The following is a 16,392-nucleotide window of genomic DNA, read 5'->3' on the forward strand; positions in this document are numbered from 1 at the left end:
CTCGATCTTCTACTGATCTTATCCTTATTTTCCTACCTTTGAATTTAAAAGATAGGCCTTGCGGGAATTCCCACCTGAAAGGTACTTCGTTCTTCTTCAGCAATCCGACCAGTTCTTTATAGTATGTTCTTGCGTCTAGAATTTCCTTTGGGATATCTTTAAAGATCTCCACAAAAGACTTTTCAATCTCGAGTGTTCTTTGGAAATGCAAGCTCAATATTTTTTCTCTCTCCTCTCTTGATCTTAATGTTATTAGGCAATCCCTTGGCTTCTTCCTGCCTTGTGCTCTTCCCAGTCTAAAAGCAGTGACTATTTTAATTTCTTCCTTCTCTAACTCCTGTTGCCAAAAATCAGAAAATTCTTTAGAAAGGAAGTTCGCCAAGTTGTCTCCTTCACTTTCAGGCACCGCTCGTAGTCTTAAGTTTCTACTTCTCCTCTCCAATTCAAGCATAGACAGGGCCAATGTATGATCTTCTAGCTTTTTGCAAACTGGTACAATTTTTTCCTGTGTAGCATCCGCCGAGACTTTAGCCTCATCAGCAGAGACTTTGGCTTCTTCTGCGATTTTACGTATATTAGCAGAGTCCTCTAATATTTTATTAATAGATTCTGTATTAGATGTCACCCTTTTCCCTAATTCATTCACACTTTGTGTATTCTGATCAAGTTTGATTGAGAGTTCTGTCAATTTTCTACTATTTTCCGCCCCCTGCTTTGTCAAAGATTCCAAAGACTCATTTATTTTAACCAAAGCTTGTGTTACAGGATCTGATGACATTGTTGTTCTTGTCTGACCAGTTGCAGCTGGTGCCACTGGGATGCCTGGGACTGAAATTCTTCGCTGTGAAGATTTTGCTTTGTATTGTCTCCCAGACCTGGTTGTTGTCTCTTCTGATGCACCACTCATGCCTAGCCAAGGTCACTCTCGCAGCTGTTAGTTGTTTTTCAAGGGAAATTTCCACTGCCTTAATAGTTACAGCCCAATTTGCAACAGTTATCAAAGTGCCCTCTAGGGGAACAAAGTTTCCAAAGCTAAACAAAATGTCTTACAGTCCAAAATTCCCCTGAGGTTTCCCAATAGTCAATTGTAACAGTTCTTATATTTTCAGAGTTCAACAAACCAGTAGTTTAATGTCTCTCCTGAGCTGAGTAGTTTGAAACAATGTAACAATCCAAGTGACAGCTCACTGACAGTTCTCTCTCTCCAGGTTCCTTTGCCCCGGCAGTCCGTTTCAGGGGTATTTGACACAGCGATAAAAAGTTTTAAAATCTTTTTCTGGCAGGTTCTAATTCCAAATTCCTCCCCCTTTTGCTCCTGCCTACCAAAAGGGGGAAAATTCACAGTTTATGTCTGGTTCTCTTCACTCTTTGCGATCTCTCAATGGTTGCAGCTTTTAATCCTTCTTTGCTTTATCCTTATGCAGTCCGGGAAAGGCTGACTTCCTTACTTTAACCAATCCCGTTTTCAGCCAAATTTCAAAAAGATAATTGTAAATCCCAATTAAGTCAGTCTTACTCACTGGTTTTACTTTGTAATCCAATTTTCAGGAAGGAATCGGCGCTCTCCGGCTATGGCGATGCGGCTTCGCTTTACAAGCTGGGTAGCGGCTCTCAGCACCGCTTCTCCCCCCGCTGCCGTTCCGGAGCCTTTAAAAAGGCTCCCTTGCGATTTCGGGGGGGCGCGATGGTGCCCACCGAGCCTCCTTGTTCACAGGCTTCCGCGCCTGTAATTTTTGAGGGTCCCCGCTTCGCCGTAGCGACAGGACCCGAACTTGTAAAGCAGACCCCCTCCGGAGCTCGGAGGGAAATCCACCATTAACCGATGGCGCCGACCGGAAGTCCGCCAAATGGCCTCTTCAGTGTTGGCACCCCAGTTGTAGCATGCCGTCCCCAGAAAGGTCCGCCTAGTGCTTTCTTTAGTATCTTTTCAGCGTCAAGCAGATTCCGTTTTTATTGTCTCAAGCCTTTTACAATCATGTTGTAGCTTTTAAACTTTATTCTAGCTCTGTTGGTTTTTGAATTCTGTCATCTTTCTAGGCGATTTTTTCTCTCTCACCTTACTGTGTTTTTGTCATATTGTTATGTTTTTTTATTACTTATTTTTTATTCTGAGAGTTGCTCAGAGAACCTTTTGTTAGGGAGGCTTTCAGATTAAACATAACTAAATAACAATAAGGAACTATGGGTCCCGTCCCCCCACTGTAGAGCAATCGGCAGAGCAAAAGGTTTGTTTTCCCTATATTTTCTTTTCTGCTGCTGCTGATTTTTTGTTTTCTGCATTAAATAAACACAAACCTTTCACAGATGCTAAGTGCCAATCATACGTCTTGTAAGCTGCTGCTAAATACATCCTCCCGGACAGGTTTTATTTCAGAAATGCGCTGCCCTTTGCCCACCAAAACCCAATATATAGAAATGCTTTTGATTCACATGCAAGGCTTTGCGTGGATGCGTGCACATACTTGTTTATTTGATGAATAAATAAGAGTGAGCCCTGCAAAGTGCACCCTGAATTACACTGAGGAGAGGGAAATCTGTTTTTAAAGGATTAGCATCTGCAAGGAAAGCACATAAATTAAAACATCAAAGCGATTTGGCTCCCTTAAGGATTGTAGTTATTTGGATAAATTGTCAGTGGCCAAGAGTGCAACAAGTTTGCTAGCAGTATTGATTTTCACCTTTGAATTACCCAAACATTTTTCATTGGCAAATATTAATTGCTTGTTAAGTGCTGAGGAATATGATGGCCAAAATATTGAACCCCATAACTAATCGGCCTTTTAGTTTTCCTTATCATTACATAGTGGAGATTACATAAGGCACTGGGTTTGCTGAAGCCAGTGTGTCTTGTTTGTGAAGTACCACGGGCAGATACTGCAATTGGTTATCATTGTCTGCTTTTTCCTATTTTAGTGCAGCTTTGCTCTCCGGCAGTCAGCCTTGGGGAGTACTTTAAACTGAAGATTTACCCTTTTGGTTTTAGGGATTTCAGGGTATTAAACCTGGCCCTGAAAGACTTGAGGGTCTGGCAGGACCATGTTTCTGAAATCTTTTGCAGGAAGCATTGTTTTCCTATGATATGAGATATGTGTAAACCCACAATTCTCAAAATCGTAGGTTGTAGACAAGCCATCCAAGAAAAACTGTTTTTCCACTGTATCCTCCTGCACCTCTTTGGATAGCACATAGTGGTGGGGTTTCTGGAGAAGTGAATTGATGTCAGACTTAATCAAGTTCAAGCCTTCGCTACAAACAGAATGCTGAGGCTCCCCTGGTGTTTCCAAGTAGAGGCCAATTCTCATGATGCTACCGTGGGCTTTTTTAAGCAACCATTTTGTGTGAGGCAGGGACTTATGGATCTGGGTCCCAGCTGCCGCCTTGCAGGCTTATTTTCCAGCTATCTCAAATCATGGGAGTTTTGTTGTCAAAGCTCCGTGAGCTCAGGGCACATAATATGGCTGCGCTGATAGAGTCTGTGCTCAGAGACAGCTCAGAGGGCTTGTGCGCTTCCATGTCTCCTCCCTATATCTACGCTAACAATGGGAATTGCATTTTATTATTGTATAAATCTTTTTTTTTTTTGTCAGGGACGTACTGTGCAGTTAAGTTTGCTGCTCCAAAACTATGCGTGTGCTGGCATTAGGCAACATGAGTCGGTTGCATTATCATTATTTATTATCATTACCGTATTTTTCGCTCTATAGGACGCACCAGACGATAAGACGCACCTAGTTTTGGGGGGAGGAAGACAAGAAAAAAAAAATTTTGAATCCCAGAAGCCAGAACAGCAAGAGGGATCTGGCTTCTGGGATACCGTGTGGCTGTTCTGGCTTCTGGGATAACCGCGCCAAGCCTCTTCAGGGCGGGCAGCGGGATGAAGGCTCCCCCTGCCCGAAGAAGCTGCGTGCAGCTAAGCCAGAAGCCAGGACAGGCATGTCGCTGAAGGGGCGCTGCGCAAAGAGGGAGAACTGCGCAGCGCTCCTTCAGCAAAGCTAGAGAAGGAACAGAAGGAGTCCCTTGTGTTCCTCCTCCGGCTTCGCAGGACAGGCGTGTTGCTGAAGGGGCGCTGCGCAGCTCTCCCTCTCTGCGCAGCGCCATTCACTCCATAAGACGCACTCACATTTCCCCTTACTTTTTAGGAGGAAAAAAGTGCGTCTTATGGAGCGGAAAATACGGTATTTATGGCAGTGGTTCTAATTATGTGCCACAGGTTAGCCTTTCCCAAGCTGGCGCAGCTCTGATCAGCCTTAGCCAGAAAGACCAGTGACCAGGGATGCCAGCAATTGTCATCCAAAACATCTGAAGGGCACCAGGGTTGGGTAAAAGTGCTTCAGCTTATATGAACTTGAAATCATAAAATTGTAGAGTTGGAAGGAGTGAAGGAATCTTTCACCCAACGTGGGGATTGAACCCACAGCCCTGGAATTAAGAGTCTACGTAGAATGTTATGAACTGGCAGCATTCGTTCCAAGAGCTTTTCTGCTGTCGAAGGGGCAAGTAAGGATAAAAGCTTGCAAAACAAACTCTACAGACAAAAATATAGATGGGCAGGACAGTTTTCTAGGCAGCAGGAAAGAGATTAGTTACATATTCTCTCTTATCCCAATCTTCAAAGTGGTTTGCAACAAATTTGCATAACGGGGGTGGGGAGGGGGGAGCCTCAAAGTATATGAAGGCTTGTTCCTAAGTCAGTCGTAAGCAGCAGAAATCTCCCCTTTACCTAAAGTTCTAATAAAACGTAACAGCACAAGGCTTGTGAATGTGACAGCCCTAATCAATCCTGCGGTCTGGCTGTTAGGCACAAATTCCTGAAACAAGCCATAGGATGGTGAAGTCTGTCAAAACAATGATAACTAAGTTGCAGCAGTGCTAATGTAGCTTTGCAGAGGTTCTCAACCTGTGGGTCCCCAGATGTTGTTGGACTACAACTCCCATCATCCCTGAGCTCTGGCCTTGCTAGCTAGGGGTGATGGGAGTTGTAGTTCAGCAAAATCTGGGGACACACAGGTTGAGAAAGGCTGCTTTAGAGGGAAGGCTGTCTCTCAGTACTCCAGCACAGGCATTGCCTGTGTATGGGCCTGACTCTGGCAACTCGAGGAACTGCTGGGGGACAATCTAAATGAGCCAACGGTTCAGCTCCAAATAAGGCAGATTCTTACGTCTGTGTAGCACATGGGTCAGCAAACTAAGGTCCGCAGGCCGGATCAGGCCCAGTTGCCTTCTAGATCTGGCCCATGGACCTACGGTCTGGAAATCCAGGAAGCCAGCATAGCGCACATGCGCGATGGTTTTTGCGACTCAGCCAGGCTTGGGGGTCAAAAGTGAGGCGGGTGGCTGCTCAAGACAAGCCCCTTCTCCATCCATCGTGCGCGCGCAACAATCTTTTCTTCTGGGGTGGGGAAGAGGGAAAAGGAGCCACAGTTTGGATTTCCACCATGGACCTGCAGGCAACTGACCTCAGGAATGGCAGTTGCGGTGGCAGGGGGTCAAAGGCACCTCAGGAGCGACACCCGTTGGTGTCTGTGGTGGCAGTGCTCCCCGCCAGAGGAAGCGAGGAATGTCTGGGCAGCTGCAGTCCAAAGCAGTTCTGCACTCTGCTGGGGAGGCCACTTGTTAGCTACACGGTGTAAGCCATGGAAAGGGAAATAGCCTCTGCCGCCTCATCTTCCCTCACACGGGGAAAAGAACGTTTTTGCTTGAGCGGCGTCGGCCTGACAGCGTGGCCAACGGCTTTTCCCTTCACCCACGCATGCGCACATGCTCTCCAGGGCTGACAGGAATGGCACATTTACCTCAGCCCCCCACCCCGCCTTACAAGAGAAATAATAACTGTCAATGCGTAAAATGCAAAGGGAGCAGCGTGGGTGTATGGGGGAACACCCCCCAAAAAAATCACATTTGGGCAATGTTGGGGTTGGTCCTGGTAAGGGTTTTTACCAAAAATGCGGGTCATAATCATGGCAACATATAATCCGGCCCCCCACAAGGTCTGAGGGACAGTGGACCGGCCCCCTGCTGAAAAAGTTTGCTGACCCCTGGTGTAGCACCTCTATTTCCTTGATGAAATGCGGGGACCCTGCACACCAGAATCCATTGCTGCATTTTTCAAATGCATGCAAGGAGACATGCAAGTGGTCCAGTGAGATGCCCATGTGGTGAAGCCTCCCCAATGCGTCTCCAGTGTTTGTGCACATGAGGCTTGCTTCTGGCCATATGCACATTCCCTGCTGTCTTTCATTACGCACCTTTAGGCACCCGGCAGAAGTGTTGCTCTTTCACCAGGCCTTTGGCAGATTGACATCCAGTGCCCTTCAAACACGTGTTGGGGAGTTACAGTGCTACCTCGGGTTAAGAACTTAATTCGTTTTGGAGGTCCGTTCTTAACCTGAAACTGTTCTCAACCTGAAGCACCACTTTAGCCAATGGGACCTCCTGCTGCCGCTGCGCCACTGCTGCACGATTTCTGTTCTCATCCTGAAGCAAAGTTCTTAACCTGAAGCACTATTTCTGGGTTAGTGGAGTCTGTAACCTGAAGCGTATGTAACCTGAAGTGTATGTAACCCGAGGTACCACTGTATTGGGTTGTTTTTGTTTTTATTATGTGTTTGTGTTTTTATATTTTATATATATTTTATGTTGTAACCACCCTCAGGCCCGTGGGTATAGGATGGGATACAAATTTTAAGCAGCAGCAGCAGAAGAAGTAGTAGTAGTAGTACCGGCAAAGCAGGGAGATCCTGGTTCAAGTCTCCATTCCGTTTCTCAGGCTAAACTACTCCATAGGGTTGTTGTTGAAAATAAACAAGAGGAGAGGAGAGTTAACGTATACCACCAGAAGTTCCTTGAAAGATAATAAGCAAGATACAAACTAATTTCCAGTATCGTGTGATAGATAAGATAATGAGCTGGAATGTGTTTGGCTCTCCCTTCAGCCACACGCTCATTGAATATCCTAAGGCCTCCCTCTCTTTCTCTCTCTCTCTCTCTCTCTCTCTCTCTCTCTCTCTCTCTCTTCCTCGGCTCTTTATACGTGATAAAAAGATCAAAATGCTGACCTACCTTACAGCCTTGCTGTAAGAATTATTGAGGGAAAATATGTGTGAGTGCTTTGAACATTGGGGAGAATTGCTCCATTTCTTTATGGCTTGTCACTCATTCCCCACATGCATCAGCATGGATTAAACCGAATGTCAGTTGCGCAGGCCCACACCTGAGGGTGCAACTTTCATGAAGTACAGTCCATTTCGGCTCTGTTCCGTTTTGTTTTTAGCGTTTGCATAAATTTTCTTCCTGGCGTTGCACTTGTTTAAGTAGCCTAGGAAATTCTAGGTATTCATTGTGGGTTAAGAGAGGGATCGCCGTAGGAATATAACTAGCTCTTTGAATCACGCCGTCTGCTAAGAGCCCTACACGGATATTCTCTCCACAGCCAGTTGACCCACTCGGCAGAAAGGTCAGCCTGCAGAATAGGTCAAAAGAACCCTCTGTGCGTCGAGGGAAGACACCATCATGCATATATTGCTTCCCGACATGTTAGCCTGAATCATCCCTGTGCCCTGCTTAATGTGTGCTGCAGAAGAAGCGAGGGGACTTCCCCTCAGCAGTGCATGAACAGAGCCAATCTTTAATTTCGTTTTTTAAGGAGGAGAGTATAGCGGGTGCGTGCGTGAGAGAGGGGTGTGGAGCATTCAGAGCTCTGGTGAGCTTGGAAGAGGAGCATGTAGTGTTGCACAGAGCTCAGAATATCTTGCCCTGTCTTACTTGGTGCCAGACATCACCACCCCCAGTGACAACATTGGATAATTCACCCTGTTCCGTTGTGGGGTGCTGCTGCTGCTGGTTTTGCATTGCAGCAGTGAAGTGGGAAATGTGGGGTGTTCTCAAAGAGATAATGATGGGCAGCTATGATCTCTCTTAGGGTAAGAGTTGGACACAGAAGGCCGTGGACTCTTTAACCAGCCAGAGGCCTAGTTATACAGGAACACTTGCATAGTTAGCTCTTCCAGCTTAATTTTATTTCAGAAAAGGAAATGGGGCTGATTCTGGCGGAACATGCCTGGGGGGCACACGTAGCCCCCGGAATGAGACAGACCTCTCCGGGAGTCTTCCTGATGAAGCGCTGCTCGGGACGTTCACAAATCAGTCCCAGTGCGCACCACCTAGAAAGTAAACACTGACATGTGATGTAACAACCACACATCCAGCAACGGAGGAGTGAAATGCTAACAGATCCTTTCCATGGGAAAGTACTATCATTGCACATCACAACTATTAGTTTGGTCTTCATAAGAGCAACCTCCCTTAGAAATCCGAAGTTATAATGGCCTTCAATCTATATCAATCATAGGCAAACTCAGCCCTCCATATGTTTTGGGGCTACAACTCCCATCATCCCTGACCACTGGTCCTGTTAGTTAGGGATGATGGGAGTTGTAGTCTCAGAACATCTGGAGGGCCGAGTTTGCCTATGCCTGATCTATATGTTTGGTGTATATTTGAAATCCTTTTTTAATCCAAATGTTACTATAGTTGGTGCCAGCTGACTAATTTTGTATATCATGGTTCTTTTTGTTCTTTATAGACCATCCACGGCCATAAAGGAGCCATAACAGCTGTGGCTTTTGCTCCTGATGGACGCTATCTTGCCACTTACTCCAACACAGACAGTCACATTTCCTTCTGGCAGGTATGTTTCATGCGTGTGACACTTCTTTGTCTCATATTTGAGTAGGGCTGTTTTTCAAAACTGTTATATTCTGAGTCTGCCAGTCTCATAAGTGGGTACTGTAGACATAGTCTGAAGTTCCCCATTGTTTGCTATAAAAAAAAATAAATCCCAGGGGTTTTAAAGCTTGCAGTCTGGGAAAACCTAGTGTTGCTTGGAAGCCTATCAGGTGTTCCCCAGTGAGAACATTAGTAATGGCAGATGAGGCTCCTTATCAGACAGGCAGCCAGCAAGGACCAGTATTCCCTTCCAGTGTTATAGCCACAAGGGGACGTTGGATATTTTCAAGAGTACACTCTCAGTTCATGCAGTGCAGGGGGGAGGTTCAAAAGGCCTTTCAAGAGCTCTGCGTGAACTTAGTACACCCTATAATATGTCTGAGAACCTTCTTCAATGCACACGGGTTCAATAGCACACAAGCAAGCGGTTCCTCAGCAGACAAGTCAGTAAAGAGAGCTTCTCAGACCTCTGTAATGAAACATCCAAAGAACACCACAACCATCAAATCCCAAGAATAAATACCAGGAAAACCTCTTCTGTGCCTCCAAGAATCAGATGAGCCTCAGCCACTTGAGGGTTTTTTTAAAAAGATACCTCAAAACCTTTGCTTAGCTTCCACATGGAGAATATTCCATAACAGCTTGACAGCCAACGAACGTATCTCCTTTTGCCTCCTCAACTTTTGGTTGTGACACTCAGAATTGGATAAAACAAACTCCCCCTTTTTAATCCGGAAAATACAGGAACAGAGGCAATTCCATGGGAATGTGTAGTTTCCAAGTTAACAATATTTATTTTTTAAAATATATATATATATATACTATTCCTTATTAAAGAAAACCAATTCAAACATGCTGTTTGCAAAATTGCCTGGTGCAGTCTTTCAATCCATCCTTTTGATCCAGAGCCGCTGTGTAAACAGAAAGTGTAAAGGTGTGGGGGTTCCCCATTCACCTCAACAGGTGAGGCAGATTTGGGGGTCCACTAGAGCTGTGGTATGGTGGGTAGGTTCAGCCCAGGAAGGAGCCATTGACCTGCAGCCTCCATCTGTCTCAGCAGAGAGGAGCCACGACACCACACTGCTATTCCCTCATGTTTCCAATGCACCCACGGTAAAAAAATATTGTGAATGTTGAATGAGTCTCCTTTCCTGCAAGTAAGTTTGGGCACAGCCTGCCGGAAAGTTCTCCTGCACAACACTCCCTCCCCTTGAAATGAACAGGAGTTGCACAGTTGAGCAGGTCCTGTTCATTTGAGTGGTGTTCAAGAGTGACATCTTCCTGGTTGATGGTGTCTTTTGTTTAGAATTGCCGCCTACGTATGCAGATATCTGTGCAGGGGGAAAAGAGAGCTGGAGAAAGCTCTGACAGCAGAATGATTGCTTCCTTGCCTTGTAAAATTCCTGTAACTATCAGCTATTAGTATATATTTTTAATCTACCATGGCTTTCTGCATGTCATTCAATGATAACTGTATGTGTCATTAAAGAGTATTGAATTATTCTCCATCATCATACAGTGTGCGATTTCTGAAGCAGTGAATAAGAACCGTAAAAACGCTCTTCCATCACTTGCATATATTTAGTTGAGTTGCATGGGAAGATCTAGAAAGCAATCAGACGTATTGATTGAGATGTTTTACATGATCATCTAAGATTGCAGGGGGTGGCAGGGACAATATTCCTGTACAGGCACGTGCTTCGACATATAAACTGCTCTGTTTAATTCCCACCCCACCCCTTGTTTCTTCCTTTCTTTCTTTTTTACAAAAAGACAGCTTTAACATAAAGAGTTAAGATGAGCCAACACGTTGCATTTTAAAATGTGACCTCGTCCACTAGTGATTCCTCCCCCACCCCCAGTGGTCTATTCAGTACTACTATTAATGCAGGAAAATCAGTAACATTAGTCATCTTAAAAGGGTTATTACTCAAGATGATTTAAATTGTGAAAATGTCAGTGGGGCTTGCATGCTCCCTGCTACAGATGCCATGATTTACACTCTCTGACACCATTCTGCTGCTGAGAAGGTCCAGGGAAAAAGTAATGGCTTCTATGTTGCGCTGATCAGAATTCAGAACATGGTATCGGCAATAGCACATCTTAAAAACGTCCTAGGATGTGCCAAGGTTTTCATATGTCAAAGTCTGAGACACGCAGCTGAGGCCATCAGCTCACCTGTTCTATGCAAAGTTTCTAATGGGTTTAGCAGATTGCACAGATACAGGGCTTTTGCTTTATTTCCTTGTTTTCAAAGCACATCGTGGGTGAAACAAAGCAATGCAAATTGACCAGTTATCATGTGAATTAGAAGCTCCAATATTTAAAGGTTTGTTCCCTTTATATTTTGCCCATGGAATGGAGGGAGCTATAAAGAAGCTGTTGCCTGTTATTGCTTTCCCCCCACCCCTAATCAAAATATATAGGGTCAAAAACGCAACTTTTTTTATTCAGGAAGCTGCATTCGGCAGAGAGGATTGTTTCCATCACTAGACTGTGCAGCTGCAACAGTTTAAAAATGCACACAGTCACAGAAGACGGTCTGAGCTCAATTAATATTGCAATTGCTCATCTTCAAAAACCAGCATTTTAAAATAAAGTTTGAGTCAGCAGTTCTCTCTGGAAATGGGGGGGGGGGGTGTAGATTTTTCCAGCGAAATACTATTGACCCTGTCCGTTGTTAGGCATGGAGGTTCCAGTAAGTATATGCAGCTTCCCTGTCTACAAAAAACTTCCCTCTTTGCATCATTGCAGGGAGGTAGCTTTGCACTGAATTCATGATGCAGAACAAGTTGTGAAATTGCCACCGTTCCATTTCGGCTGCTGAACTTTGCAAGAAAGGAAATTGGCATAGAACACAGGCAGGCTTTGGGTTTGTTCTCTTCCATACAGAAGTGTGTTTCTTTCAAGTTGTCACCAACATTTTCAAGCGTAAAATTCTAGATACATCTGTAAAATTGCCCTTAAAATGATGTAGTAAAGGTAAAGGGACCCCTGACCATTAGGTCCAGTCATGGCCGACTCTGGGGTTGCGGTGCTCATCTCGCTTTATTGGCCGAGGGAGCCGGCGCACAGCTTCGGGGCATGCGGCCAGCATGACTAAGCCACTTCTGGTGAAGCAGAGCAGCACACGGAAACGCCGTTTACCTTTCCACCAAAGCGGTACCTATTTATCTACTTGCACTTTGATGTGCTTTCGAACTGCTAGGTGGACAGGAGCAGGGACCGAGCAACGGGAGCTCACCCTGTTGCAGGGATTCGAACCGCCGACCTTCCAATCGGCAAGTCCTAGGCTCTGTGGTTTAACCCACAGCACCACCCGGGAGCTGTAATTAAGTAGCCCTTATGAACCTCTCTTTAAAAAAGCAAATATGAAGGATTGGCCATGTTTTTCATGGTACTCATAATGCAACTTCATCAGGGATGCTCACAAAGTTTTTATGGATTCTCAGCGGCTATTGGTTCAGAATGAATGGGACAAAACTCCAATTGAAGCCATATTGCTATCACCAGGAAGTATTATCAAACAACTTCTCTATGCTCTTACGGGGTGCTCTGCACATTTTACACTGCTGTGCTCTCCATAAACAAATTTTTGGATTTCCATACTGATTGACTGGTCCTCTTTTTTTTATCCCCTAATGGCAGATGAACACCTCTCTTCTGGGAAGTATCGGGATGCTGAACTCTGCACCACAGCTCCGCTGCATTAAAACGTATCAGGTTCCCCCCGTCCAACCTGCATCGCCAGGCTCCCACAATGCCCTCAGACTGGCCAGGCTCATCTGGACTTCCAATCGCAATGTCATTCTCATGGCCCACGACGGCAAAGAGCACCGATTTGTGGTGTAGAGTCAGGCGTTCTGCTTTTCTTTCTTGCTCTCAATACAGTTTTGTTTGGAAACCCCCTGTAAATCTCATCTCCCTCATTGTGATCTTGACACCAGGCGGTCCACGCCAGGGTCCGCACCAGTAACGCAGCGAGATTGGCCAGGGGAAATTGCTTCCCTACAGCAGAAGCCTTGCTGTAGACTTAGAGGCACACGTACCAAACTCAGCAGCCTGCAGCAGTTATGCCAGCATTGTAGGGTTTTCCCCTTTATCCGTAGGGAGAATAAGAACCATGAGAACGCAGCTGTGCTTCTTCGGGTTGCAACTGCTTCAGTAAGACTCTCTGGAAGATCTTGATTTTATTAAGTTAAAAGGAGGGAGGGGGTCAAATCACAGCATTTAAACCGGGCTTAATCTAATCGCTTTGAGAGTGGCTGAAATGATTCACAGGGTTTTAAGTTAAAACTTTTCTTCTTCTTCCTTCGAAGTATTTAGAATCCTGATGTTTACTGAAAGTATGTTTGTTTACATGGATGCTCCTCCAGCTGTGCTCCTAGCCTAAAATGGGTGGTGGCAGAGAGGTGGGCTTGTAGCATCCACACACAGGTCTTCGCATGCATTCTCATGGCACTTCTTGACTTACAGGACAGGGTCAGATGGCTCCCATGTGCATAGGAACTCCCCTGCGTCCACTAGAGATGCTGGTTCACAGCATTAAAGGTTTATTGTACCTGTCAGGCTCAGGATTTCACGGCAAAATATATGGGAAAGAGAATTTTCCACTTCCTTCAAACCGGCGACACTTCCTTATATACATTCTTGATTGATTTGGAAATGATGGCGTGCTTTAATGAGCAAAGAGGCAATTTTATGTTTCATATATCAGGGAAAAGAGAATAATATTGACTGTGGTGTTAATTTTTTTTTATTTGAAAAAAAATGAAAATTTGCAAGGTTACTGGAGAAAGAGGGTGGCTGTTAGCATTTCCTTTGCTGATAATATGGATATTTGTGTCCATGAGGGTTCTCTCTCCCAGATTTCTCTTGAACTGGACCCAACAAAAATATGACCCCAGTGAATTTTGTTCTGATGTCAGCTTAATCATGATGCAACACATTTTCAACATTTAGATTTCATTAAAGGACAGGGGTTTTAAGAGGTGGAAGTATTTGATGGAATGCATCACTGGTCATTGGTGCAGGAAATTGCTACTATATTTTTAAACATTTTCAATAAGTGAGCAGTGTAAGATGTTCACATATCGCCTGTATTTATTACTATGTGAATGCACCTGGAGTTTTGTTCCTAGTACGGCAGGGAAAACATTCTGGAGAATGTTTTGTTTAAATGGTGGTGCATATAGACATGTGCTTTTCTAGCTTCCATTCTCTTTGCCTTAAATCTGGGGAATATGCAGAGAGAATGCTCTTAGTGTCTGCTAACACGTTCAACAGAAATTGAGCCTGTCAGATCCCAAAATAGATTTTGAATGAATAGATTAAAAAAATGATGACTTCTGAGTTGAAAAACTATTGAGTACATTCTTTTAAGCACGGTTTGCATGCAGTCCCCATGGATATGAATGAGAATTGCACAAGAGTAATCCAGTAGTCTTGCTCTCATCTCATGTGTTTCAACAGGGCCTGTGCTGAAACAGTTCCTAGTAGTTTGCATACATTGATATATTTTTTTGGTTAAACATCTCGGTGGTCTATTCAATACACTGTACATGTAAGTAGGATTACACAGGTTGCAATCAACATATCTATCTACATGAGATTTTAAAAGCAGAGAAAGAAATTAAAGACCATTAGGAATGTTTATCTCATAGTTGTTGTGAGTTTATATCCTTTTTAACTATGGCAAAGCTTAAGTGGAGTTTATCTAATGGTGGTGAAATTCTGTTGTGGATCTTCCGTGTTTTTGAAGTGAACTCACGCAACAGGTACCAGGATTTGGAAAAGGCAAGAAAGCATACACAAAATATGTACGCTCTTTTCTACTGAATCAGAATGTTAGTATGACATAAACAGAAATGGACCATTTGTGCATTTCCCCTGGGGCATTCCAGAGTCATATTTACTTCTCTTACACAGACTTCTTTGTTGTTCATCCATCCTTTTCCCTTTCCTTGTGGTGCCCATGATTCAAAGCTCCACAAGGCTCCCTTGCTCACATGGAGCTCTGCATGGAAGCTGCCTTGTCTCATCAGCAGTGGCTAAATGCTTCTTGCATGCAGTGGGACTCGGTGCAAAGATTGCTCCCCATCACTGCAGAAAATGGAAGGAGCCTCTGCTTGCAGAAAGCTCCACAGACCCACTGTGATCAGAACTTTATATTACTATAAGCAGAGGGCTGATACCCAAAATGGCGCCTCTGTACAGAGTTCCTCTCCTCTCCCCTTCTTAATATGTTGCAGCAACATCCATGTCCCGACATTGACATAAAAGCAGTAGCCAGCCAAGGAAATACAAATGCACACAAGATTTACTTCAAACTACAAGGGGGGCATTCAGAACCCAAAAAGTGGCTGTTGATTTCACTTGCCTGCAGCTTCTGTGTGTGTTGCAACATGGAGTTTCACTCTGGGTGTCTACCAGACCTGTTACATTATGCTGAATGAGAGCAAATCTGCCAAGTGGTGCTACACAATTTATGTTCATTTCAGTGGGACCTGTGTGAAGCCCCCACTTATTTATTTCAAGTGCAGAATCTGGAGCAACTGCACTGCCCCGTTTTTATTTTTATTTTAAATGCTTAACATGTATTTCCTAAATTCCAGCCGCTTTAAATAAAACCATGGAAAAACACGCTACATGCTTTTATCACTAGGAAGTAGTTCAGTGTTGTGAAAGATCTAAGAAAGAAGTTTAAATGCTGTACCTTCTTAAAATTATGTATTCTGCAGATATCTAACACGTGGTGCATTATGTCTATTTAAATTTTTTAAAGGCTACTTTTAAACCAATAGGGGAAGCTAGCCTGCAGGAAAAAAAGAGCAATTTAAACATGAGAATCAATATTTATGTGCTAGCAGCTACAACAATCCGCTAGGCTTTGAATGGGAACCCACATGACCCTCTCACTGAAATAAATGGAGACTGTGCTACAGCAGGCAGCGTTCAGTGGATTTTTGGCCTAGAAGTCTTAATTTCCCTCACACGCAAATCAGCGCTTGAGTGACTTTCTCAGGCCTCACTGCAAACTTCATCACGGCTTAGACCTTTCAGCACTGCAGTAAAATTTGTATTGTCATTCCAGTGTAAGCTTTTAGTGTTTTATTGATTTGTTTAGTACTGTATTTGGATTTGTCCTTGTAAATGTAGAGACGTACGTGGCTTCATTGGCAGTTTACAAGCAAAAGATGACATGATGAGACACCTGTATGAAAATGTTGTCATGACTAAAGTCGCGGTGTACGGTAACTGATTAAAATGTCTGCCTCAAGAAACGACTGGGCGACTCCACTTATTGGCTGCTGCATGTACCCAATGGCCCTGTGTAGATAATGTCTGTGAAATAAATGCTAAATTGGACCAGAGAGTGCTTTCCCTATATTACAATCATCACATTGATTGCCACACTCAACAACGCCAGGCGGTTGCACTAAGCCAGGCTGGACGCGACAGTCATGTTATAGCTGCGTTTGGAAATATATACCACAATTGTAGTTTCAGCTACCCACGCTCTATAACACCGAGAAATTAGCAGTAGTAATGTTATAACATTTTGTGGGCACTGTGACCCTCAGTTAGCGATGTGAAACGAGGATAGGGAAACGCAAAATATTGTAATGTCATGACACTTAAGATGCTAGGGAGGGAGTACATGTTTCA

General features: G+C 44.2%; 1 protein-coding gene across 1 annotated transcript in view; it reads left to right on the plus strand.

Annotated features, from left to right (window-relative positions):
• Nucleotides 1-16,092, plus strand: part of WDR7 (WD repeat domain 7) — a 202,759-nt gene extending 186,667 nt beyond the window's left edge. The window contains exons 26-27 of the mRNA XM_080972111.1: nucleotides 8,582-8,686; nucleotides 12,373-16,092. Coding sequence (XP_080828237.1) covers nucleotides 8,582-8,686; nucleotides 12,373-12,576 — 309 coding nt within the window. The 3' untranslated portion in view covers nucleotides 12,577-16,092. The remainder of the gene's footprint in view (nucleotides 1-8,581; nucleotides 8,687-12,372) is intronic.
• The last annotated feature ends 300 nt before the right edge of the window (nucleotides 16,093-16,392 follow it).

The sequence above is a fragment of the Podarcis pityusensis genome (genome assembly GCF_964106645.2).
Source record: "Podarcis pityusensis genome assembly, chromosome: 11".
Lineage (NCBI taxonomy): Eukaryota > Metazoa > Chordata > Lepidosauria > Squamata > Lacertidae > Podarcis > Podarcis pityusensis.